Source organism: Pogoniulus pusillus, chromosome 8, assembly GCF_015220805.1.
Source record: "Pogoniulus pusillus isolate bPogPus1 chromosome 8, bPogPus1.pri, whole genome shotgun sequence".
NCBI classification, from domain to species: domain Eukaryota; kingdom Metazoa; phylum Chordata; class Aves; order Piciformes; family Lybiidae; genus Pogoniulus; species Pogoniulus pusillus.
Genome location: NC_087271.1, coordinates 3,949,898 through 3,976,698, shown reverse-complemented (window position 1 = coordinate 3,976,698; position 26,801 = coordinate 3,949,898). Strand labels below are relative to the sequence as shown.

Sequence of the window (26,801 nt, the reverse complement as noted above, 5' to 3'; positions counted from 1 at the left end):
ATTTACCTGTGAATGGCTTAAATTTGTTCTCCAGGTCAAACTGCTGTTTTCCAATGGTGCTTAGGTCCACCTGGAGATCTGGACAGATTGCATATTCTTCAATCTTCTTGCTGATCTGGAAAATTTTGTCAGTGATACCTTCTGGAGCAGGACCTGAAAGATAAAACAGGCAAGGGGAAAGATGTTAAGGAACCAGACTGCAAGAACTGTGTGCTTCAGAAGTAGAGGAAGAGATCTGGAGCTGGTAGTACCTCCCTTGAAGAGGACTATCAAGGTATGAGGTGGGAGCAGATCAATCAGCTGCTCTGTTTAGGGAAACCCACTGCTGAGGACACTGAACCTCTGTGATACCAGAACAGTTAAATTAGCTTCCTTGGGGTCAACAGAGGAGCAGGAGTGAACGAGAATGACCTTACCTCCATTTGCAATATTGAACTTAATGCCAAAGTCCCCATTGGGCCCCCCTGGGTTGTGGCTGGCTGTCAGAATGATGCCACCAATGGCTTTGATCTTCCTGATGATGCAGGACACGGCTGGGGTGGAGAGAATCCCGTTCTGCCCGATGACCAAGCGGCCAATCTGACGGTTAAAGAGCAAGACAAACCTACAGTGAGGTCCAAATCCTTGCAACAGCAAAACTGCCAGCCCTCAGATGCAGTTAAGGCAGAGGTGTGCTGAGAGCAGAGGTGCTGCTTCTCTGCAGCCAGACAGGTTGTTCTTGGGAGGCTGCCAAAGCTCCTTGCTGTGTCCCATGAAGGTCAGCACCTGACCCTGCTCTGTTGTGCCATTTTAGCATTTTGCTTTGTGAATGCTGCAGCTCAACTGGATGTGGCAGCTTGCACCAAAGAGATGAGCTTTCCAGAGGCATCTAAACAACAACCTAAAAAATAATCCCAAACCCCTCTGGCTACAGTCTGGAACTCTGCTTTCAAAAGGCACAATGGGACTGAGAGAGGCCAAAACAGAACAAAAATTGAACTTCATCACTGTGCCCACAAGAGCAGCTGCACATCCTCTTACTCACAGCACATAACAAACCTCCTTTCCACAGCCACAGAGTGAATCCAGACCAACGTGCTAACAATGCAAGGTAATCAGGACCTGCTTGCTGGAGATCATGCAGTGAAACAGAATCAGAGGGTCACTTTTGCCAGGTTGTCTCCCCTCAGCATCTTTTTCTCCAGGCTAAACAACCCCACTTCCCTCAGCCACTGCTCAGAGGACTTCTTCCCTAGACCTTTTACCCGCTTCATCACCTTTCTGTGGACTTGCTCTAGGACTTCCATGTCTTTTTTGAAGTGAGGGCCCCAAAAACTGAACCCAGTGATCAAGGTATGGCCACACCAGTGCTGAGTACAGGAGGACAATCCCTTCCCAGCTCCAGCTGGCCACAGTAGTACTGATCCAGGCCAGGATGGTGTTGGCCTGGATGAGGATGAATATTTTTCTGGAAGAACATGCCCCAAATGAGGTGCTAGAGATTTAAAAACATACCAGATCACTCTCCATCAACTGAGGAGATCAAACAGAGAAAACAGGAGGATTTTCATTCCACAGAAGCTGAGCCAGGAAACAAAAGGCAGTACTGCCAGCCTGAAGGTGCCTGCTCGGTGCTAAGCCAAGGGCAGTGGATGACTGTGATTCCTCTGCCCTGGCACTGCCTGGTGCTAAGCCCCGGCTCTGCTGCCCAGCCCTTATTACATGTCCCAGCTGTCACAGTCCAGATGGGCAAGCGAGGTGGCTATGGAAGAACTGCACCTCTAGCAAATGATGAGCAAAAACATGAGCCAGCACTTTATCAACCAGGGCAAGCGCCTGCCTTTCAGCTGGACACAGCATGTGACATCACAGCCCTCACAGTGCCTCTCTACTAGCTCATCATAGAATCAACCAGGTTGGAAGAGATCTCTAAGCTCATCCAGTCCAACCTATCACCCAGCCCTGTCCAATCAACTAATGTGACTCGGAGTAGCCCAACCAACATGGGATTGCTTCTTTGCCCATTCTCAGCTCAAGCCAGCACACTTTGTTTCATGTTTTAGTCCACTCTCCAAGTCTTGATCTTTCAGTTCCACTGACAATGCAGTCTCCATGAATCTCCTCCCTAAAACTTCATCTTGTGTTTCCCAGCTTCCCTCTGAGAGTCACACTCAGCCACAACACGCTTCAGCACTGGTGCTCTGCTTGCATCACAGAATCATAATCACAGAATGCTTTGGGTTGGAAGGGACCTTAAAGATCACCTAATCCAACACACTCTGCCCCCCAACCTGTCCCTGTCATGGGCAGGGACACCTCTCACCAGACCAGATTGTTCAAAACCTCATCCAGCCTGGATGGCTTCCAAGGATGGGGCATCCACAGCTTCTCTGGGCAACCTATTCCAATTCCTCCCCATCCTCATGGGGAATATTTCTTCCTAATGTCCAATCTAAACCAAGCTTCTCCAGTTTGAAGCATCATCTCTCAGCCTGTCATTCCATGCCTTTGTAAAAAGTCCTCCAGCTCTCCTGTAGCATGCCCTCCTCAGATACTGTAAGGCTGCTCTAAGGTCTCCTTGAAACCTTCTCTTCTCCAGGCTGAACAAGCCCAACTTTCAGCCTGTCCCCACAGCAGGAATGCTCCAGCCCTTTGATTGTCTTTGTGAAACCCAAAGGATGCTGCAGAGAACTGGCAAAATTGGAGTTTCCCTCCCAAACCATGTAGCAGCTGCAGAAGTGCTGGGTGAGCACATCAGATCCACTGTCCTTACCCAGCTTGTCCTCTGTACACCTGAACTGCAGCTTTTACATGAGCATTGCTGTTCCTACAGCAAGGAAGGAAACAGAACAAACCAGCAAATAAGCAAAAAAACTATCCCCATAGAAGCTGTTCTTTGATCTAGGATCCTCCTTGGCTCTCAGAGGTTATTAGCTTTCATTCCTTGTTCATCCCATGCCAGATCCTTTGTAGTAACCACTGGAAAAGGTTGCTCAGAGCAGTACTGTGCTGAGCAATTCACACTTCATCTCTTTTCGTGCCCTGGAATTTCTTATGAGAAAAATCCAAGGCTGTAATGATGCAGAAATCCCTTTCACAGAATGCTCCAAAGACATCCGTTCACCAACAGACTCACTTTGTGCAGTCATTTTGGGTTACAGCATTTTGAAGCAATCCAGGCAACAGTTCCACCCTGGTTTTACTGAAAGCCTCACTAAGATGCAATAAAGGAGACCTCCTGTAGTCCCCCTCCTCCCTCCAGTAGTGCAAGCTGTTGCTTTCACATCAAAACCACGTTTTCCAGGCCAAGGAAGCTGGTGCCTACAGCTCCATCATGTCATCAGCACATGCTTCCAGTCCTCCTTCTGTAAAAGGGATGCAGCATAAGATGCATCAATCCCACACACAAAATCCTCTATCTAAACAGAGACACTTCTGTTCACACAAGCTAGGTTAGGTGCACAAATTACCTCTGTCATCTCCTTCAATGAAATAATAATTTTAAACACACAGTGTGGTGGTAGTGACACAGCAAGGGTGCTCAGCACAGTTTGGAAACCTTCAACACTTCCAGGCTTGGAGCCTCCACCGCTTCACTGGACAACCTGCTCCAGTGCCACCTTCATGGGGAAGAATTTCCTCCTAATACCTGATCTAACTCCAGCTGTGTTTTGAATCCATGAGCCCTCTTCCTGTCACTCCAAGCCTTTGTGCAAAGTCCCTCTGCAGCTCTCCTGTGCCCCCCTACCACATCTGGAGAAGTAACAGTACCTGCATCTGCCCAGTGCCAGCAAGGAGACTTTTGCACACAATATGCATGTATGTCCTCCTCATGGCTTTTTCCACCTGAAAACATCCTTGGACTCATCATTTCTATGCTACAGAGCAAGATGAGCACAATGCTGATAGATACTATACAGACTGTACAAAAACAATCAGTGAAAAACATCAAAACCAGCAGCAAAACTAGATTTTAGCCAGACATGCTGGGAAAACATGCATGAGAGAAGTCTCAGCTGGTGAAGACCAGTCGAATCCCAGCTTTACCAGTAGAAACCCTGTCCTGATGTCAAGCAGTCCAAGCAGCAACCCTGGCTCTTTGTGTACATTTTCCATCTCTTCTACTCAGCCCACACACTGACTTAAGGGGAATACATCAATTTGAACTGCCAAAGGAGTATTTTCCCCAAGATGGAAGGGATCCTGATATTAAAACAAAAACCCCTCTCTCCTCCTATGTGCCTGCTCACTACTGATTACCTCACTGCCATCAAGGATGTCAGATGCCTAAAAGCCAAGTCTTTTAGCTTCCAGTTTGCTCTGTACTAAGAGATCCAGGACAGCCAGCAGAGTTTTTAATTCTTAAAAAGCAGACAGAAACAAAGACAAGTCCCCAGTGCCCAAGAGTCTTGCAGTGCACCCCAACCAACCATGCTCCACTGCAAACTTCTGCTTCCAAAACAGAGATTTCCAGCATGACCAAAGGCTGCCACTCACTTGCTAACTCTGAGCTTATTTCACTTCTCAAAGTCTTTATCACACAGCCTCCATTTATACCTGCTGGAACAGAAACAGCCCCCTTTTGCCTTTGCCTTTGCTGAGCAGCTCAGATGGATGCTGGAAGAGCATCTGCCAAGCTGCCACTGAACAGGGAGTCACAACTCTCTCAGTTATATTGCTTCTGGACACTACCAGAAGTTTATCATCTGAAGGACAGGCTACAAAATCCACAGGTGCCAAGAGCTTGTGGCATCTCAAAACACAAAATGAGAAGACACATAAGCAAGCAGCATGTATTTTCCTGTGTATTCCCACACACTTCTGCCTAACTGCATCACAAAACATCAAAAAACCTCAGTCATTTCTCTACTACCAAACTGATCCTCGTTAACAAGTTAACTACTGGCAGTTGAATAAAGCCATGGGGGGGGAGGGGGAGGAATTAAAGTTCCCAGTGGCTAATTTAGTCTGTTTTCCTACATTTACCAGCTAGACAGTTACAGGACTTGAAGCCATTTAACGTTTACCAACCCCATTGGCAGCAGCCATTTGGACTATCAGTTCCACTGCAGACTTATTAAGGTATCTCCCATCCCCTCCGACTACCATAGAAGATCCTTGTCGGTCTCTTAAGTCTATGGAAAAAAAGATACTCTGGATAAAATTCTGCAAGTAGTTCATCTTGGATTCAAAATAAAAGGTCTTCTTCCGTAATCCACTGGTTCCTGGCTTCTGATCAGCATAAGGAGCTGTCGGCATGGTCAGCAGGGGCAGCGGAGAGCCTTCCATGTTCCTTTGTCACACAAATGCATTGAAGAAGTAAACGACGTCAAAACACAAAATTCCGTCTTGACACCAGCAAAGGCCCACCTAGTACAAGTTCAGTGAAGGCGTTGGGCACCCAAAAATAGCTCCTGGAACCTTGAGCTGCATGTGGTTCTGTAACTGAAGCCGTTGTCTTGCACTTGCTGGGGAGGATCAATGTCAGGGAGAACTCACAATTCCACGCTGCCCCCTCACTGAGCCGGCCGGGAAAGGGGCATTTTGCTCTTCCTGGTTATCTTCTGCCCTCCTCGGGAGCAGCTGCTCACCAGCCACTGCAGAGGTGCCAGGGCAGCGGCTCAGAGCGCTCTGCTCGGTTAGGCTGCGAGGCGCTGCCCGGCGCAGCCCCAGCCTTTTGCCAGCGCAGCAGATGCGTGCGGCAGCGCCAGGCCCGCACGCCGCGCCCCGGGACAGCGGCGCCCGGAGGGGAGCTGCGGCGGGCACGGCACGGCACGGCCCCGCTGCAGCGATTTCGCAGTCGGGGGAGCTAAAGGTCACTCTTAAAATGGAAGGCAATAGATCTGTTACCTACACTTTGCCCATACGATTCCTGCGCTGATAACCTGACTTCTCCAGGGGCTCCCTCTCAAACGCAGGGACAAACTGCAGGTCAACACCGCAACAACCTGTCCCTGGGGCTCTGAGCAACCTGCTCTAGCTGCAGATGTCCCCCAAAAGCCTGTCCCTGGGGCTCTGAGCAACCTGCTCTAGCTGCAGATGTCCCCCAAAAGCCTGTCCCTGGGGCTCTGAGCAACCTGCTCTAGCTGCAGATGTCCCCCAAAAACAAGTCACTGGGGCTCTGAGCAACCTGCTCTAGCTGCAGATGTCCCCCAAAAGCCTGTCACTGGGGCTCTGAGCAACCTGCTCTAGCTGCAGATGTCCCCCAAAAGCCTGTCACTGGGGCTCTGAGCAACCTGCTCTAGCTGCAGATGTCCCCCAAAAACAAGTCACTGGGGCTCTGAGCAACCTGCTCTAGCTGCAGATGTCCCCCAAAAGCCTGTCCCTGGGGCTCTGAGCAACCTGCTCTAGCTGCAGATGTCCCCCAAAAACAAGTCACTGGGGCTCTGAGCAACCTGCTCTAGCTGCAGATGTCCCCCAAAAGCCTGTCACTGGGGCTCTGAGCAACCTGCTCTAGCTGCAGATGTCCCCCAAAAGCCTGTCACTGGGGCTCTGAGCAACCTGCTCTAGCTGCAGATGTCCCCCAGAAACCTGTCCCTGGGGCTCTGAGCAACCTGCTCTAGCTGCAGATGTCCCCCAAAAGCCTGTCACTGGGGCTCTGAGCAACCTGCTCTAGCTGCAGATGTCCCTGGTCACTACGGAGGGATTGGGTTAGATGATCTTTAAAGGTCTCATCTAACCCAGAGCATTCTGTGACTCTATAAATCATTTGGAAAACGACATCTGATCAAGCAGCTTTAAGACAGGCAGAAGTGACTGAAACAGCAACAAACCTTTATAGAATCACAGAACAGCATTGGTTGGAAAAGAGCTTTTGGATCATCGCTTTTTCTTTGGAATTGTATCTGAGCTTGAGGACAGTTTCAGTAACAGCTTAAATTGTAAAAGCAGTGGAATACATTTCTGGGCAGTAACCAGCACTGGCAGCAGGTAGCCCTTAAACTTTCTTTATAGAACCAAAGAATTGTTTTGGTTGGAAAAGACCTTTCAGATCACTGAGTCAAATCATTCTTTAACTCAACCAAGCCTAGTGCTAAGCTATGTCATTCAGCACCATAGCTCTGCCTTTTTTAAACACCTCCAGAGGGAATGATTCAAACACCCCCCTGGGGAGCCTGTTCCAGTGGTTGAGAACAGTTGCAGTGAAGAAGTTTCTTCCAATACCTGCCCTGTTGCAACTTACAACTACCTGAGGGGAGATTGTAGCCAGGAGGAGGTTGCCCTCTTCTCTCAGGTGGCCAGCACCAGAACAAGAGGACACAGCCTCAGGCTGTGCCAAGGGAAATTTAGGCTTGAGGTGAGGAGAAAGTTCTTCACTGAGAGTCATTGGACACTGGAATGGGCTGCCCGGGGAGGTGGTGGAGTCGCCGTCCCTGGAGCTGTTCAAGGCAGGATTGGACGTGGCACTTGGTGCCATGGTCTAGCCTTGAGCTCTGTGGTAAAGGGTTGGACTGGATGATCTATGAGGTCTCTTCCAACCCTGATGATATCGTGATACTGTGATACTGTAACTTGAAGTCATTTCCTCTTCTCCTATCAGTTGTTGCTTGAGAGAGAGAGAGCAGCATCCACCTGCCTTGAGCCTCCCTTTCAGGGAGTTGTAAAGAGTCAGGTCTCCTCCCCAGCCTCCTTTTCTCCAGGCTGAACAATCTGAGTTCCCTCAGCTGCTCCTCACCAGACCTGTTCTTCAGACCCTCCACCAACTATGTTGCTCTTCTCTAGACTCTCTCCAGCACTTCAACATCCTTCTTGTAGTAAGAGACATCATTGTCCTGAACACAGGAAAGGTAACTTTGAACGCTAGACTAAAATGAAGAGTTTCCTCCAAACCTTTTCAGTAACACTCAGAGTCCTCTGCCCGAGCTGCTGGAAGCAATTTATAGATATTCATGGAGCAATTAAAAAGCATAGACTTTGTAATGACTCAGTTTGTCCTGTTATTAAAAAGCAGCCAAGGAAAAAGGAGATGTGTACACAGCTGAACTGGGACCATTTAAGCAGGAGCTCGCGGGACTGTTTCCTGAGGTGCTGATTCTGTCATTGCTCCAAATCCAGATTTTCTTCCAAGGGGTAAAAAGATCCTGTTATATGCATCAATGTGTTAAAACCAAGCTGGGTAATTTGTAGGAGACTGAGGGGAAACTTCATGCCTGAAGACAGAAAAATGCCTCTGCAGAGAAAGGCTCTACCTAACCTTCTGTGAATTATAGAATCAACCAGGTTGGAAGAGACCTCCAAGCTCAGCCAGTCCAACCTAGCACCCAGCCCTAGCCAATCAACCAGACCATGGCACTAAGTGCCTCATCCAGTCCTTTCTTGAACACCTCCCAGGCACAGCAACTCCACCACCTCCCTGGGCAGCCCATTCCAATGCCAATCACTCTCTCTGCCAACAGCTTCCTCCTAACATCCAGCCTAGACCTCCCCTGGCACAACTTGAGACTGTGTCCCCTTGTTCTGTTGCTGCTTGCCTGGGAGAAGAGACCAACCCCACCTGGCTACAGGATACCTTCAGGTAGTTGTAGAGAGCAATGAGGTCTGCCCTCAGCCTCCTCTTCTCCTCCAGGCTGCACACCTCCAGCTCCCTCAGCCTCTCCTCATAGGGTTTGTGTTCCAGGCCCCTCACCAGTTTTGTTGCCCTCTGCTGGACACCTTCCAGGACCTCAACATCTCTCTTGAATTGAGGAGCCCAGAACTGGACACAGCACTCAAGCTGTGGCCTCATCAGTGCTGAGTACAGGGGCAGAAGAACCTCCCTTGTCCTGCTGGCCACACTGTTCCTGAGCCAGCCCAGGATGCCATTGGCACTCCTGGCCACCTGGGCACACTGCTGCTTCATCTTCAGCTACTCTCTACCAGTACCCCCAGGTCTCTTTCTGCCTGGCTGCTCTCCAGCCACCCTGTCCCCAGCCTGTAGTGCTGCTTGGGGTTGTTGTGGCCAAAGTGTATAAGCCTACACTTGGCCTTGTTAAATGTCATCCCATTGGCCTCTGCCCACCCATCCAGCCTGGCAAGGTCCCTCTGCAGGGCTCTCCTACCCTCCAAGAAATGAACACCTGCTCCTAGATTGGTGTCATCTGCAAACTTACTGATGATGGACTCAATCCCCTGGTCCAGATCATCAATAAGGATATGCATCAGCCAAGATCCTCAAGGGTGCCAAGGAGGCAGGTGAGCTTCCCTAGGGAGGAGGTTTAATTCCCAAGGAAGGGGAATTTAATTGAGGTTTGCTCTCAGCAAGCAAAGCTATTTGATCCATCTACGGGGAGCCCAAATGCTGCTGCCCCAAGCAGCACCTAACCAAGGGCCAAGCTGTGCCTTGGACAAAAACCAGGACATTGTGGGGTGCTGGCCTGAACACACTACACAAGAACCAATCTGCCTGACCCATCCAGAGCCCTCACATCTCAGTGCCCCAAAAACAGTCTGCATGGGTTTAGAATCTGATTCCCCAATTCCTCTCTTTTCCCCACCAGGCCACAGTGAAACATCTGCACTGCAGAACTAGGCCAACACATCTTTCCCACCAGCAGTGAGACTGCCTCGGATATGCAGCTACTCACGACTGGTTTGTGTTTTATACCTCCATGCTTCCTCAGCATCCTGCAGCTGAAATGCCCTTTATTTCCAAGCAAAGACACAGGCTTCCCTCTAGTGGCACAGAAACTCAAATTCAGCTCCTCAAATGAGCTCTGAGCAGCCTCACAGCACAGTCCCCTGGTAGGAAAAGCCCTAAGCAAGCTTTTTTTCCTTCTTATTCCCAGCGAGATAAACTTACTGCCCTGTGGCATTAGGTGACAAGAGGAGGGCACAGGCCACCTACCAGCTCTGGAGGATGCCTGGAGAAGATGTACCCGGACTTACTGGCAGGAAAAAGGCTTATGGAGGGTCAGGAATTTGTCTGATTAAGTTCACTGTACTGGATACAGGAATGACACTAAAGCAAGCTGGGAGCAAGGTGCTGATCGTTAGCACTGTGCTTGTGTACATCAGATGAAACACATTCTGGGGAGCCCAAAACTCTGTCCAGGGAGACAAGGATCTCCTGGCCAATGGCACTCTGGGCTGCATCAAAAAGCAGTGTGGCCAGGAGGTCAAGAGAGGTGATTCTGCCACACTGCTCTGCCCCAGTGAGACCCCTCTTGGAGTACTGTGGCCAGCTCTGGAGTCCCCAATGCAAAAATGACATGAACCTACTGGAGCAGGTCCAGAGGAGGCCATAAAGATGATCAGAGGGCTGAAGCACCTCTCCTGTGAAGACAGGCTGAAAGAATTGGGGCTGTTCAGCTTGGAGAGGTGAAGACTCCAGTGAGACCTTAGAGCAGTATTTCAATATTTGAAAGGGACCTACAGGACGGCTGGGGAGGGACTGTTCAGAAGGGCCTGTGGTGATCAAAGGAGGGGCAATGGTTTGAAACTGGAGCAGGGGAGATGTAGGTTGGACATCAGGAGGACGTTCTTCATAAAGAGAGTGGTGAAAAAAGGCAACAGGCTGGCCAGAGATGTGGTTGAGGCCCCACTCCTAGAGAAATGCTAATTCAGACATGACATGGCTCTGGGTAGCCTGATCTAGTTGGAGGTGTCCCTCCTAACTGCAGGGGAGTTGGCTGAGATGATCTGTCAGGGTCCCATCCAGCCTGATGCAATCTGTGAAAACTCACCAATGGTGGATCCTGACCACCTTAAGGACTGGAGTGGAGACCAGGGATGGATCTTTCCATCTGGTAGGCTTTGCTTGGATGACTGTGATCATTACAGATCACTTAGAAACTGAAAAGTAGTTCAGCAGGTCATCTGCTCCCTGCTCAGGACTGACACAGGATCAAATACACCCCCAGAAAGTTGCTGTAACCTACTCTTGAAATTTTTTCCTCCAGGTAAGCTGTGCCAGTGCACAATTAGCCTCACAACTAGCAGTGCTTTCCTACAACCTGCTGCATATCTTCCTTGCTGTGGCTTCAGTCCTCCTGAGCAGACAGATTGATCATAATCCTCTTCCTGCCAACTTCTCAGACATGAGAGAAAAACCCTTCAAGCATACAGACTCTGAGTGCCCTCTCTCTGGCACAGTAAACAACCCCAACCTCCTTAACTTTTCCTTGTGGCCATGCTTCCTACATCTCTTACTCCTCATGGCAGTCAGAGGTTGGTGAAGGTGTTTACATCACCAGCTGTATGCTGGGACATTTGCTAGCTTAGGTCCTGTTTTACTGTCATGTAAGAACAGAGTTAATATCATGAACTAACTGTTGGTTCTGGTTAATGATGAAAAGACAAACAAGACTGTTCTGAGATGATTTAAACTTCACCAAAACATTGTGGAGTACACAGCTCCTCCTTTGGCTCAATACAGTCAGTCCCTGCCCCATCCCATCTCCTTCTCTCATCCCAGCCCCTCGGGGCTCTAGCTGTCTGGAGCCAATCCCAAGCCTGAGTCCAGGCAGCTGGGCTCTCCCAGTCTCCCACTTCAACACTAATCCACCCCAGCACAGCTTTCCTACAAGCTACATCTTCTGCTTTGACACTCAGGCAGACAAAATAGTTGTGGAAGGAAAAACTCACTGTGCAAAAGCCAGACTGGACAGTAATTCTCTCTTCTAATCCCCTGCAAACACCCTTGGGTCAGACTTTTCTGAGGTCCAAAATGCCCTCTGAGCAGCCCTTCTTCTCCATTCCTTTCAGCTTCTTCTACTCCTCTCTCATACACTTCTTTCTCCTCACTCAGTGAGCAGATAGAGCCAATGTACCTGCTGTGGAGTTGTGTTTGGTTGTGTTTCTTTTCCAGCTCCTCAGCCCTTCTTCTTCTCCATTCCTTTCAGCTTCTTCCACTCCTCTCTCACACACTTCCTTCTTCCCACTCAGTGGGCAGGTAGAGCCAATGTACCTGCTGTGGAGTTGTGTTTAGTTGTGTTTCTTTTCCAGCTCCTCAGCCTTTCTTCTCCATTCCTTTCAGCTTCTTCCACTCCTCTCTCACACACTTCTTTCTCCCCACTCAGTGGGCAGGTAGAGCCAATGTACCTGCTGTGGAGTTGTGTTTAGTTGTGTTTCTTTTCCAGCTCCTGAGGATTTTTTCTGACAGCAGCCAGCCAGTGCTAAGCATTATCTCCTTATGCTCTTGTTCTGTGGTTAGTCAAAAAGTTAAACTGAATGAAACCCCAGGGCACAAACAGAGGCAACTCAGGTGGTTTGCACTTATTTGGGGACAGAAATCCTATTTCCCTAGCTCCTGCCCACAGAAAAGATCTAGTCCCTGTCCTGCTGCCTGCAGGCTCACCGTAAGAGGGTGCCAAGAGCTCTGAAGAACCGTGCTGTCCAGCTGCCAAAAGCAGGCACTTTCTGCTCGAGTGCAACTCAGGTTCAGGCAGCCACTGCTCTGTGTGTGACATTTGGCAACGTCAGGACAAGTGGAGCCAAAGAAAAATAAACAGACCAACTGCAAACCTATTAGTCATGCAAGGAGTGTGGCTCCAATTGCAAACCTCTTTTGTTTCCCTAAGCATTAATTTAAAAGCTACGTTTTGAAGACGCTGTTGAGATTCCAGAGAGGCAAAATATCTGGCAGCACCTCAACAACATGAGAGCAACCACGTACATGAGTCACCCTTCAACAGAGATGTTCTATACCCACACTGCACCATGGTGCAAACGAAGAGGCCAGACAGATGGGTGACAGAAAAGGGCTCTGCAGAGCTGGGGATCAAACCACCATCTGCAGGGCTGCTGGAGACACAGTGATGGGCTCCAGAGTTGTCACCCCAGTGTGGGCTGATCCTCCCTTTCCCAGGAAGGAATTACACAGCAGCAGCTGAGATTGAGAAACTTTCAGTTCAAAGGTCAGTTCTACCAAGCACACCCACATCTGTGTGTTACCTTGGACTGCTCTGCTGTTTGCTGTCCTGGGGAACAGGAGAGGGACTCCGGCAGGCTCACCTCCAGTAGAGCCAGGAGTGTACCAGGATTTCTGACCCCAGCCCCTGACAGACAGCCCAGGTCCCTGGATCCTCTTAGAAATTGGTGCCTGAACCCCCAAAATCCTGAATTACAAAACACAGACAATGTTGTGGAGGGCACTGACCAGTTGCTAATGTGGGGAGCAGGGTTATATTTGGTTAAACCTTGCAGGGTCAGGGACAGGCACTCTGACCTGACGTGCACAGAGCCAAGCTGCTGTTTGGTAGCAAGCCAGTAACCCACAGCATGCACACGTGGTGATGAGGTGGCTGTACATGGCCGGGGGCAGCATGGATAGAAGGGGGAACAGCAGACATACACCAGAGGTTTCTCACAGACTCACTAGGATGTGCTGGGGAAGCTTCATCTGAGGGTCCTGCGGTAAGAAGAGGCTAAAAACAGTAGCAGGAAAGCAAGCTGGAAGGCCTGTGGAGAGGTCACTTACATCCTGTCCTACACAGGGTCAACCTTCCCCAAACCATTCTCACTAGGGGTTTTCCCAGGCAGAGATTCAATGATCTCCCCAGGCAACATTTTTCTTTAATTAGCATTAAACTTCCCAAATGCTTTTTAATGTCTAACTTCAACCTCCAGTGCTGCAACTTTTGCCCTGTCCCCAGTAGGCCAGAGAACAATTTGTTACCTTCCCTCCCCACAACATCACTGGCACCTCTTGCAGCCTGCCAGCATGCTCCTCCATCTCTAGCCCAACTTCATTCCTGCCTGAAGGACCCTATCTGCTCAACTCCAGGTCTTTCCTGATGAAGTCTCCCTCTCTGAGGGGTCACTCTCCAGATAAGGACTTAGCCCCTGCTCAGAATTTTCTCTCCTGGGTTTTACTAACAACAAACCTGTTTACAAATCTAGGAATGGTGTCTATTTTTTCTGGATGGTGGAATTACACTGCCAATAGTCTTTGTGGTCTGCTCACCAGATCTGCTGCTTAGTATGGTCCTGCACAGCCTGTGCTATGATTATACATCTGTATACCTGCCTGTGCATCTTCCTTTCTAATATATGTTCCACTTCATCCCTTGAAGCTTTAATTGATACATTGACTAGCCTCCGAAAGTACCATGACAGGGTGGCAGAGACACCACAGAGCAATTCCAGATCCTGGTGCAGCTCAGTCTTGGTACAAGACATGTAAGGCAGCCCAGTTCATCCATCCCAAACTTTGCCTTAGCAAACTTCCCTGTGTGGGAATAGGCTGAGAGAGTTGGGGCTGTTTAGCCTGGAGAAGGCTCCAGAGAGACATTAGAGCAAGAAATCTGGGAGGGACTTTTTGCAAGAGTTTGTAGTGATAGGATGAGGGGAAATGGCTTTAAGCTTGAGGAAGGGAGATTTAGACTGGATATTAGGAAGAAATTCTTTACTGTGATGGTGATGAGACACTGGAAGAGGTTTCCCAGGGATGTTGTGGATGTCCTCTCCCTGAGAGTGTTCAGGGCCAGGCTGGATGAAGCCTTTAGAAACTTGGTCCAGTGGGAGGTGCCCCTGCCCATGGCAGGTGGGTTGGAACTAGATGATCTTTAAGGTTCCTTCCAACCCAAACCATTCTATGATTCTATGAAAGAGAAGTAATTTGTGACAGTTTGGGAGTTACCTCCCCCCTGGCTCTTATGAAATCACCCAGACTAGAATCAGCCAGCTGGAAGTTAAGGAAATGATGCTTTGTACTTACAGCTTAGCACAATACACAATATATACAGCTATATATAGAAATATATGAGTTAAAAGTACTGTGTCCAGTTCTGGGCACCTCAGTTCAAGAGAGATGTTGAGGTTCTGGAAGGTGTCCACAGGAGGGTGATGAAGCTGGTGAGGGGTCTGGAGCACAGCCCTGTGAGGAGAGGCTGAGGGAGCTGGGGGTGTGCAGCCTGCAGAAGAGGAGGCTCAGGGCTGACCTCATTGCTGTCTACAACTACCTGAAGGGAGGCTGTAGCCAGGTGGGGTTGGGCTCTTCTGCCAGGCAAGCAGCAACAGAAGAAGGGGACACAGCCTCAAGTTGTGCTGGGAGAGGTCTAGGCTGGATGTTAGGAGGAAGCTCTTCCCAGAGTGATTTGCATTGGAAAAAAAAAGCCTGGCTGAGGCACTTAGTGCCATGGTCTAGTTGATTGGACAGGGCTGGGTGCTAGGTTGGACTGGACGATCTTGGAGATCTCTTCCAACCTGGTTGATTCTATGATTCTATGAATACAGAATCACAGCTCTTCTACCAGAAATCAGAGTCCCCAGGAGGGACTTCCAACCACCCTTCCACCTTCTTTCCACCCCTCTACCTTATATCAGAGTTTGCCTTACATGCAAGGTGAGTTTGGAGGGTCAGCAAGGGGGGTTAGAAAGCAGAAGGATTAGTTACACAGAAGCAGCCCAGGGAGAAAGCACAGACACCAGCTGTGACAGAGACACTCTGTCTTATCTATGTTTTTGTCTTTGTTTTTATCCATCTCAGCAAGCCTGAGTGCAGTAGCCATCACCATTGTTTCCTTTTCACAGCCTAGCAGCTAATTTCTCTCAGTAAAATATTCCAGTTAGCCTCAACCTAACAGATCATCAGCCTCTGTCCTGCTGCCCCAGCAGCACAGGCGGAGCTGAGGTTTCTGGTCACGCAGTGTCATTGTTCCAGGAGCTTACAGTTAAACTCCTGCTAGTATGAATTTCAGCTCTGTCTGCTGGATTTGCAGAGATTAACTGCAAAGCACCTTAACTCTCCCCTTCAGCTGGAATTTCATTATTGTAGGGTTTAAAAATTCCAAAAAGCCACTAAACTGCACAACCTGACCATTGCCTTAATAACTTTCAATTGCAAACTGATCTAAGCCAATTAACTTTACAGGCAGAAAGAAGCTAAGCCAGTGTAAGATCAGTCTCCAAGCTGCAAGAGCTGCTGCACACATGGCTGTCTTCTAAACCTCATCATAATCTGAAGCCAGGACAGGCCTCTGCACAGAAACGCTCATGGCACAACTGATATCTGTTTCCTTACTTCAGATACCACAGGTCAACTTCCCCTTCTGCTTCTGAGAAAAACAGCAACATAAGAAAGACCAGAAACAGAGGTTTTCCTGAATGTCCTGCAGGATCCCCAGCATCATTGCATCCAATTCTGGTACACAGGGATTGCTTTTTGGAGGAACTTTCTTTATGATCACTTTAATTTGATGGGTTTTATACCAGAAGCTTTTACTTAAAGGAAAGATCTGACCCTGAGGACTGAGGGAGGCTATTCTTCAGGACAACAGGTTGCCCAGAAAGGTAGTTGAGACCCCAGCTCTGGAGATATTCAAAGCAAGGTTCCACAGGGCTCTGGGCAACCTGATTTAGTTGAGAATAGCTCTGCTAAATGCAGAGAAGAGTGGACTACATGACCTTTGGATGTGCCTTCCAACTCAGACCATTCTATGATAACGATGCTGATTGCTGAATGGATGCAGGTCTATAAACCAGCAAGGCTCAGGCTGAATGCACAGTGTTGTATGGAGCCAGGAACAAGCACAATGAGACAAGAAAACAAAAAATGAGACAAGAAAATCAAGTGATGACAAGATAGGGGTGAGAAGGAACAAACTTTCCACCAGTAGGCCAAAGCAGACAGGTCCAGCTGTGCCCCTTCCACATCTGGGATGCTAAGGCTGGAAACATGGGCAAGCTCCAGATGGGACCAGAATGTGATGCTCCAAGCCTGCACTGTGCTGCTTATTCTGGGCTCAGTGGCACTGTCAGAATGGGAACTGCCCTGAAGGCTATGGCAGAACAGCACAGAGCAAAAGAGAGCAGAGCTATAAAAGGAGAGGAGTGACAAGTTAAGAGCTGTTAAGCAGTCCAACAGAGTTTAACCACACTTGACTTCCCTGGGGTAACTGAGTGGGGGAAAAAGCTTAATAGCAACCAAGCCAGGGAATCAAAGTTTCCAGGGCAGGAAAGAGTACTTCTAATCAAAGCAGTGTTTGTCCTGCAGCAGGAAAACAAAACCAGGCTGGTATTTAATATGCAAAGCACTGCCTGGCATTCACAACACCTTCAAGCCATTTATTTTAATGTAGCTACTCTGCAGCACTTAGAAATCTGTTTACTTAAGAAGGAACTGGGGGCACAGTAAATTTGTTGAATGGCAGGTGACTATGCTAGTGAATCAACCTGGTGCTGGAGGTATGGTCAGATCTAGATTTACACCTTCAATTCAGTCTTTTTTTGCTTGGTTTTGACAGATTATTTTTCTTTGGCCACAATTCTGCTCTGACAGATGCTCTGACATCAGCTTTTATTCATGTAATTGAAGTGTCAGGCTCACTGTGTGGGAATAACACCAAGGAAGCCTGGCACAACAGACCCAAACAGCAGGGCAGGCTGCACTGGATGCCTGCACTGAGAATGGCAAAACCAACAGCACCTATTTTAATTGCCTTGTATAAATGCAAACTTATAAATAACATAAACATTTCTCAATGACACAACTACAAATCACAGAATCAAACAGAATAGCAGAATGCCAGCTTGGAAGAGACTCCAAGGATCCTCTGGTCCAACTCAGTTGAGTTGTTCCCAGTCAAACACTGGTACTGAGTTACACATTAACCATTCCAGATGGAAACAAAACTAAACCCCACTTTTTTGCCTGTTAAATTATAATACTAAGACTCACAAGCTGTGGGTTCTTCCTGTGGCTCAAGAGGACCATTCAAGCACGTGTTAAAATGATGTGATTTTAAAGTATTAATCCAATCACCTCTTCATCTCTAGGACCAAAAGCACATCATGAAATGGTCAAGCCTCTCCAAGACATGACTACTAGGATCATAGAATCATACATGTGATTCTGGTGGACAAGACTCTTGGAATCATCAAGTTCAGTCAGCAGACTCCCAGAGCACTGGGGAAAAAACAGTCCCCAGGAAAAAAAAAACCATGTCTTGCTACCTGTTCTGCAGCACACTCTCTTACTGGTTAACAGCAATAATCCACCCTTCTCTTTGAGTAGGCAACTTCCAGTTACTTCACAGGTATCATGAAAAACCAGGAGTTTGATAGGCTCTTACTCAACCACCCTGTGGTTGGAAACCAATACTCTGCAGTTGCAGAGAAAAAAACACCAAGCAAGCACTCCCTCAACATTCCAAAACAGGAAAGCAAGTACATGGAAACTGATTAAAGCCCAGCATTTTAAACATGCTCAGAGAAGTTGTGGAGCCTCCAACCCTGGAAGTGTCCAAAGCCAGCATGGATGCAGCTCTGAGCAAGCTGGTTTAGTAGGAAGTATCCCCTCCTGTGGCAAGGGAGTTGGAACTAGATGATCTTTTAAGGTGTTTTCCAACCCAAACCACTCAGATTTTGCATTTGCTAATGGAACTTCCTATTCTTAGTTACCTTATTTCTTGGGACCTGATGGTTTTGCCATTCTTGAGTTTGGCAATGCAATACTTGCCCTGTCTTACACCACCAGTGCCACTCAAACACAGGCAGCAGCTGTGTATCAAGTTTTCAATGGCTCGAGTCTGTAGATCACTGCATCACCCTCTAGTTATTTAGGCTTTGCCTGCTGTTTGTTGAAGGATTTGGGGGGATATTTTGCTCTTCAGTGTTCCCTTATGAGGTCTTTTTACTCCTCTTTTTTAAGTGCAATACTCAGATCAGGGATCGTGTGGTGCTTTTGATCTCTCAGTCCACTTTGAACCTCTAAGGGCAAAAAATGGGGCAGTTTCAGGGCACTCTTCAGCACTGTGGCAAGTCTATAGCACTATCTCTGCCCTGCTACAGCAAAGGGACAGAGAACCTGTGTCAGTAGATGACTGGTAATGCTATAATATTGCCATTTTTTTACTTAAACAGCCTAACATTTTTGTCTCAGGACATGGCCATTATCTTGGTTTATAAATTATGACTGAGAATGAAAAGCTTTTAAAGCAAAACTCTTCCTCTCACAGTGTCTTGGCTCCTAACCCATTTATTCTTTCTCTTGTGTTCTTCCTCTACCTCATTTCCTTTCTTGTTTTTCCAGATCATTTTTCTGACTTCAGAGACAGTTTGTCTCAGCATTTTAACTCACATGGACAGAAACACTACAAGGTAAATGCCCCTTAGCAAGGGAACCCCTTGGGACCTGCTTCTGCAGCTCTGCAGAAAGCTCAGTGCTGTAAAGCTGCACGTACACGAGTGTCTGCAAGATCAGGATGGATTTGAGCAGCGGCTGGCTCTCAACCAGCCTCTGCTCTCAACCTCTTCCCAAGAAAACACCTACTCAGCCCCCAGCATGGTTTCACCTTCAGGTCTTTGCTTACTTCTAAGATTGAGCTGAGACATAGATGACAAAGAATTCCTCAGCACCTGGAAGGCTGCCACATCCCACCAGGCTCTGCATGCACATCCAAAAACCTGCACTAACTCAGGCTTTGTTGCCAGAGAACAAGTCTCCCAGCCTGCCTACTGACAAGGCTCCACGGGTGTGCAGCTAGGTGTGAACACTGCCTGTTTCACCTCCAACTCCTCAAATAAATAAACCAGTGTCTGTTGCTTTTTCCATCACTTCCACACACCAAGGCTGGAGCTGCAGAGAGATGCTGGGACACTGTCAGTCGAACGGCTACCACAAATCACAGAAGATAACATTTCTACATGGCCTAAAAAGAAACAGTTATTTGTTTATTTATGCCATAAGAAGGCAGTTATCTCAATTAATTATTTTTTCCTAAGAATCTAGGCATTTAAAGGCTTTGAGGAACCAAATTGCTACAGGAAAGCTGGCATGGGTAACTCTAAGGTTTTAACCTAATGTCCAGTCCTCGGCACCAAGCATCCATCACTCTCTTTTTGTCGGTCTGAGGAAGACAGTTTGCTGCTGCCAAGGAGGAATCAGGTGTCCTAAGAGAAGGGGATGTTTTCATTTGGAAAAGACCAAAGGAAGGAAAATCCTCTCTTTACACATTCAGCTTCTGCTTAGCTATCCCTGCCAACAACACATTCCCTGCTCAGCTTCTCTTGGGCTGACCAAGGGGCAGCACCAAGACAAATCCTCAGCGATAAAGACTCCAGCAGTGAGATGTTATCCAAAGCATCCCACCCAGCACACCTCACCACCAGCATGTCATGCCACTGGTTGTGCTATTAGCTGGAAAACACAACCATCACTCAAAGCAAGAAAAAGCAGCAACAGGAAAGCTGCACTTACTCCACAGGAGCACAGCATAGGCTGGGAAGTACTTGGCTAGAGAACAGCTCTGTGGAAAGGGACTTGGCAGTCCTGGTGGACACAAGCTCAATATGATGGTCAACAAGGGTACCATCAGCAGAGATAATGAAGGCATCAAACCACTGTGCTTAGTGCTGATCATAGAATCATAGAATCAACCAGGTTGGAAGGGACCTCCAAGATCATCCAGTCCAACCTAGCACCCAGCCCTATCCAGTCATCTAGACCATGGCATCAAGTACCTCAACCAGTCTTCTCCTGAACACCCCCAGGGACGGTGACTCCACCACCTCCCTGGGCAGCCCATTCCAATGGCAGATCAGGCCACACCTACCTGCAATTCCGTGTTCAGTTTTGTTTATCACTATGCAAAAAAAGATGTGGACAGGCTGTTGAGGGTACAGAGAAGGGCCAACAAGATGATCCAAAGACAGGGAAGCTGCCAGATAAGGAGAGGCTGAGAGAACTGGGTTAATTCATCCCAGAGAAAAGGTGGCTCAGGGTGAGACTTTATCACCGTGTCGCTGTATTTAAAGAGTGGCTAAAGAGAAGATGCCAGCCTCTCTTTTTACAAGGAGACACACGTTAAAGATGAAGGGTAATGGGTTCAAGTTACTCCTGCGGAGATCCCCAATGGACACAAGAGGGAAGTTTTTCACAGGAACCCTCAGCCTTTGGAATAATCTCCTCAGGGAAGCGGTGTAGTCCCCAGCATGGACACTTGTTAAGGTTCGGTTGGGCACGGTGCTAGACTATCTTACCTAGAGCCAGTTTAGGCAAGAAAGGCTGGCGCAGGTTACCCCTGAGGTCCTTTCGCCTGGGCTTTCCCGGCTCCTCACCTGCACACTTGCAAACCCCACCGCTCCTGCAGGTACCCAAGGCAGATGAGACACCAGGTGGGTTTCAGTGCGCGGAGCTGCCCCCACGCCGGCACTCGCCGCCTCGTGTGTCATTCACCGCTTCACTTCCACGCACAGAGGGCGATCACTCACCGCCCGGGCACCTCCCGGCCTGGGACCCGCCTCTGCCACCCCGGGGCGCCGCCGTTCTCCCTCCGACGGCTAAGGGGAACCGTGAGCGAGCGCGGCGAGGGACCTTACCCCGTTGGCGGCGGCGATGCGGACGATGAGCTGGATGGCGTCCCTCATGTAGAAGCGGCCGTCTCCCCCCACCACCAGCGTGGCCTCTTGCCGCTCGGCCGGCGGCACGGTGGACAGGATGCTCTGGATGAAGTTCTCGGTGTAGTGGGCATTGCTCTGGAAGACCGTCACCCGCTTGCGGAGCCCGCTGGTACCGGGTTTCTGGTCGCCGTACGGCTTGGTCTTCACCGTCACGATCTGCACCATGGCCGGTCCCCGCTGCGAGTTCCGGGCGGCCACGGCGAGAGGGGGGAGCCGGCCGCGGCCCCGCCGCCGCCCCCGCCCTGCCGCCCGCCCCTTAAAGGCGCCGGCAGCCCCGGCGGCAGCCCGCTCTGCCTGCCCCGCCGGCAAAAACCATCCCGGGTGGAGAAACGGGATAACCGCAACCCGAGGAGTTCAGCAAGGACGAGTGTGCACCTGGGAACGCACAATCGGCACAGGGAGCACACGGAGCTGTGGGAGCGGAGCCAGAGGACAGCACATAGAATCATTGAATCATAGAATCAGCCAGGTTGGAAGAGACCTCCAAGATCATCCAGTCCAACCTAGCACCCAGCCCTAGCCAATCAACTAGACCATGGCACTAAGTGCCCCATCCAGTCTTTTCTTGAAGACCCCCAGGGACGGTGCCTCCACCACCTCCCTGGGCAGCCCATTCCAATGGGAAATCACTCTCTCTGTGAAGAACTTCCTCCTAACATCCAGCCTATACTTCCCCCAGCACAGCTTGAGACTCTGTCCCCTTGACTCTGCTGTGAGGCCAGGCTGAGAGTTGGCGTTCTTCAGCCTGCACAAGAGAAGGCTCCAGAGAGACCTTCTGGTGGCCTTTCAGGACTTCAAAGGGCTGCTCAGAAAGCTGAGGACAGAGTTTTGAGCGTGGCCAGTTGTGAAAGGACAAAGGGTGATGGTTTGAAATCAAAAGAGGGGCATGTAGACTGGAGAGACAGAAGAAATGTTTGACACTGAGGGTGGGGAGACCTTGTCCCAGGTTGCCCATACTTTTGACGAGAAAGGTTGGATCAGATGATCCTTGAGGTCCCTTCCAGCCTGGTGTTCTATGATCTATGATTCACTGCCTCACACTGGCAGTAAGGTGGCAGCAGGATGATGCCAGCCACACATCTCTACACCAGGTCTCAGAGGATACCTGTGCTGACAAGCACTGTGTGGGGAGTGGAGGACTGAGGAGCTCTGTCCTCAGAGACAGGCTCTGGGCTCCTGAGCCTCAGCTGACCACTCAACACAAGCAGGAAAGCCACCCAATGCTTCCAGAAGGGTAGTCAGGGAAGGGCAGCCTTAGCAACAACATGAAGCAGCTGTAGATTGTTACTACAGGTCTAGTTTTCAAATGAAAGACAAGATCCCAGGAAAACACTTCTCCCTCATGTCTCTCATGCAAGAAGAGAGACTGACATCTGTGTTCACTTTGAGAAGACAGAAGGCTTTTTCCATCTTGGTAGTACATGGTCTTAGAGCAAACTGAGGCTGATTCTGCAGATAAATCAGATCTGTTAACTCCTTTGGGGCACAAAAAGCAGACCCTACCCCAGAGAGCTAGCTTATGTTCCCACCTAAAGAGTTAGATAATGAAACTCTTCCTAGCAGTAAGAGGATCGCAAAAAAAAAGGTTCCACTGTGTATTGCTGTGTCATGTTCACTAGAGCCTACCTGCAGCAAACCCAAGACTATTCACACACAATGATTTTTCAGCTAAGAACTTCAGCTCTAACCATTCCTTTCCTAAAATGCAGGAGAAGTTCTGTAGGGATTTCTGCCACATCTAGCAAGGCTGCTTTCATAAACAAAAGAAAGGCAAATATTGGAGTGTTGTGCTGTACAGGCAGAGTGCCTCATGATTCCCAGCACCTCCTCAAAGATGTAGCTAGAACTGCTGATGTACCCACACAGACCTCGCCTAAGGCAGCGTTTAAAGAGCTCAGCCACCTGCTAGAAATTACCAACTGTTTCTGGGGCCTCTTAACACAACTTCTGCTCCTTCCAGACAATTCTGAAAATGAAAATGGTGCCTGCTGTACTGGCTAAGAGAAGAAAAAAGGAAAGAAAAGCTGAAAGATCACCAGCAAACCTGCCTGAGTGGCAATTGCTGAGGCGTGTAAATCACTGGCAGCCTCGAGCAGGGCTCTCATTTTGCAACTGACATTTACTCACCCAGGGTATGATTACAGCGGAGTGCAGGAGTTGCTGGTAGGTAAATATAGCCCTTCAGGACTGCTTGCTGCCCTTCCACATGAGGTCACATACATTTCATGTCTATTTTAAACTCAGACACTTTTCAAGCACCCAGCAACCAGGGTCATAATTTTTTTTCCACATTAACAGACATTTAGAGGGGCCAGAAAAACATAATAGGGTGAGTATGTCTGAATAGTACCTTGAAGATGGTTTTCACTCCTATTGCAGCCTAAATGTGGTGGGCTTCAGTCTCCTCGTTTCAGCTACCCTGAAAATAATTGCTGATAATAGTCAAGAGCCCAAGACAAGCTTTCATTTTCCTCAAATAATCTTATCTCCTTATCATTTAGAATCACAGAATTGTTTTGGTTGGAAAAGACCTTTAGGATCATTGAGTCCAACCCTTCTCTCACTCTACCCAGGCTGGTGCTAAACCACGTCCTTCAGCACTGCAGCTTTGCCTCTTTTAAACCCCTCCAGGAATGGGGGGATTCAACCACCTCCCTTGAGAGCCTGCTCCACTGTCTGAGAACCCTTTCAGTGAATAAATTCCTTCTAATATCCAACCTAAACCTCCCCTGAGGCAACTCGAGGCTGTTTCCTCTTGCCTTAAATATAAAAAGGCAGACTTTAATTTTCTAGAAAAGGGTATAAATTCAGGCAGTAACTACTCACAGAGAGAGTGATTTCCCATTGGAATGGGCTGCCTGGGGAGGTGGTGGAGACACCGTCCCTGAAGGTGTTCAAGAAAAGCCTGGATGAGGCACCTAGTGCCATGGTCTAGTTGACTGGCTAGGGCTGGGGTATAGGTTGGACTGGATGAGCTTGGAGGTCTCTTCCAACCTGGTTGATTCTATGATACTCAAAACACATGTAAGATATTGTCACCAAATGACAAAATAAAAGGGAATGAACCAAATCCTTGACCAGGTGGCAAAATAAATTCTACCTGCCCATGAGGAAAGGGCACCTCACCTGCTATGAGGTGCCCATTCCTCATGACAGAACCACAGGACTGTTTAGTCAGGAAGCCTTCAAACCCATTTATGAAATAAGTTTCTTCTCAGTGAAGCAATCCCAGGGTTTGATGAAACTATATTATGTTATAGAAAACAAGAACCTATCTAGGGGAATCTAGTGCCTAGATTTCTAGAACATATCTAGTGCCTTTATAAAGCACAGGTACCTTACAAGTGCCAGCTCTGACACTCAACAGCACTAACTTTCATCATGCCTAAATGTTTCCATGCCTGTGTATTTCATTAAGCTCTATGGAACCAATACTCTGCTAGAGTTATCCCACCCCTAAGCTATCCCTAGAAATGTTTCTTGAAAGCCATTAGCAGAAGTGTGATAGCAGCACTAAGTACTTCTGTGATTCATTTCAAACTCTATGAAGTACAAAGGTGTGCCTGCTGCTTGAGAAGGATAAGATCAGAAATTCTACTGAAAAAAATCCTGGTTTAGTCTGAAGGCTACCAAGAAGAAGTCTTCTCACAGGAACATCTAACGTACAAGGGAATGCACGCAGTTATAAACCCACTCTTCCTGCTCACTCTGCGGCATCACGTGCTGAGAAACCTGTGTACAAGAGAGAAAAGAGAGGAAGAAATTGTTTATTACTTAGAACATCAAGTGCTATGGAAGCTGAACAGTTTCAGGACTGAATGTCCAGCATCTCTAATGACAGTTGGCGTTCAAAACTTGCTACTGAACTGAATTGCACGACAGCAAAATACACCTCTAAGGGGCACTGCGCCTGCAGTGTAGACTGAATGAAGCTGAAACTAACATTAATTAAACACCTCCCAGGGTCATACAGTAGATATCTAAAGTGTCAGCAGCAATATTAGAATAGGCCCTAACCCTGCCCATGTCATGGGACTGTCTCTGTTCACCACTAGTTTGAATGCAGCCACGCTGGAAAGCTGTGAAATATAAAATAGTTTGGATGCTTCTCCTTTTAAAAAGAAACTCACACTTTAAAACTAATAAAACCTGGGTTTTCCTCCTAAATGAATGAAGAAAAAAATATTAGCTGCATTTATAATCTTTTTTTGAGTCCTGTTCTATCCCTTAAAATCCACATTTAGACTTATATCACTACAGCCTGCCCAGCTCTGGAACAGGGAGCAGCAAATTGTCTCATGGCTGAACACGATCCATAAGTTAAGAGGTTAAGTTTAACAAAAATCAGCCATCTGCAAATCCCACTGTGCATAAAGAGTGCAAATTCATCTTTTTGTTTCTGACTAGCATGTGCTTGGTCTGTTTCTCACAGAGCTCAAGCCATCTGATTTAAATCTGCCAATTTCAAAAAGAAAATGCAGCTTTAGAAAAGGAGTATTTAAAATATTCCCAAGATCACAGATTTGAGGATCATCTGATCCAACCATTCTAGGTAATAGCATGGTTCAAATGTATTGCCCAGGGCCCTGTCAAGCTGAGTCTTAAATATTAGTAAACAATACAATAATGGACAACTGGAACAGGCACATAGATGGAAAACTGAGCAGCTATGGACTTTTACAGCCATCTGCAGAGGGAAACATGGATACATCAAGTGTATGTCCAGCTTTGAAACATCAAGAACTCAATCTGATCCATACAGGTGATGAAGATGCCATGACCCTACATGCTCATTTCCATGCTAAAAGATCTGCAAGAGGAAACTGTAAAGATGTGACAGGGTTTTTCCCCTTTTTACTTAGATTTTCAATTGGTTAAACAATAAAAATCTTACCATCATGGATTTTGGTGCCACCTCCACAGCAAAAACACTAAGCCCCCTATTACTCAGGCAGTTCTTACTCTGTTCATTGTTGACATGAATAATCACTTTGTTTTCAGACTGTGAGTGAAAAAAACATGAAGGAACCCATTAGTCTTACTGGTTAGGTGGCTGGTCTTTATGTAACAACTCCACATGGCTCTTAGTTCCTCTGACTTTGCTATTTTATGAGATAGAAACACTTTAAGGATGCTGATGCCTGTTCTCTTGGTAGACTAACAGTTCCAACTGTACATCAGCAGAGCCCAGATCACTGGTAAAAGTCATTCAAGAGTCACTGAAAAACACTGAACTTGGGAATACCATTTAGTGAGCAAAGAACTTAGATTCTAACAGCTTACAGTGTTTCAAGAGGTGACTGGACAAATTAATGCTGGATTTTAAGTATGAAGCAGATATTTCTCTCTCAAATAGACCTTGAACTGCAAATCACAAAAGGTGAGGACAGCACTCTGGAGAAGTGTCACTGGATGTCTGCCCAATTCCTGTTTGCAACAGCCCCAACAGGCCACTTCTGAAGACTTCATTAACTGAGATTTACAAAAAAAACCCATCTGATGAA

The 26,801-nt window shown here is 48.0% G+C and overlaps 2 protein-coding genes across 5 annotated transcripts in view; both read right to left on the bottom strand.

Moving 5' to 3' along the window:
* Window positions 1-21,492, bottom strand: part of PGM1 (phosphoglucomutase 1) — a 35,848-nt gene extending 14,356 nt beyond the window's left edge. Inside the window, exons 1-3 of the mRNA XM_064147039.1 lie at window positions 21,217-21,492; window positions 417-579; window positions 7-153 (exon numbers count right to left, since the gene is read on the bottom strand). Of these exons, the coding sequence (XP_064003109.1) occupies window positions 7-153; window positions 417-579; window positions 21,217-21,462 (556 nt within the window). The 5' untranslated portion in view covers window positions 21,463-21,492. The remainder of the gene's footprint in view (window positions 1-6; window positions 154-416; window positions 580-21,216) is intronic.
* Window positions 21,493-22,625: 1,133 nt separating this feature from the next.
* The window catches only part of EFCAB7 (EF-hand calcium binding domain 7), a 33,965-nt gene continuing 29,789 nt past the window's right edge, over window positions 22,626-26,801 (bottom strand). For 3 of the 4 annotated variants that reach the window (XM_064147034.1, XM_064147037.1, XM_064147036.1), the window contains 2 exons: window positions 26,192-26,299; window positions 24,479-25,029 (listed from right to left, as the gene is read on the bottom strand). In XM_064147034.1, the coding sequence (XP_064003104.1) occupies window positions 24,955-25,029; window positions 26,192-26,299 (183 nt within the window). In that variant the 3' untranslated portion in view covers window positions 24,479-24,954. Of the gene's footprint in view, window positions 23,717-24,478; window positions 25,030-26,191; window positions 26,300-26,801 lie in introns of those variants that run through there. The other variant, XM_064147035.1, reaches the window with a different exon arrangement.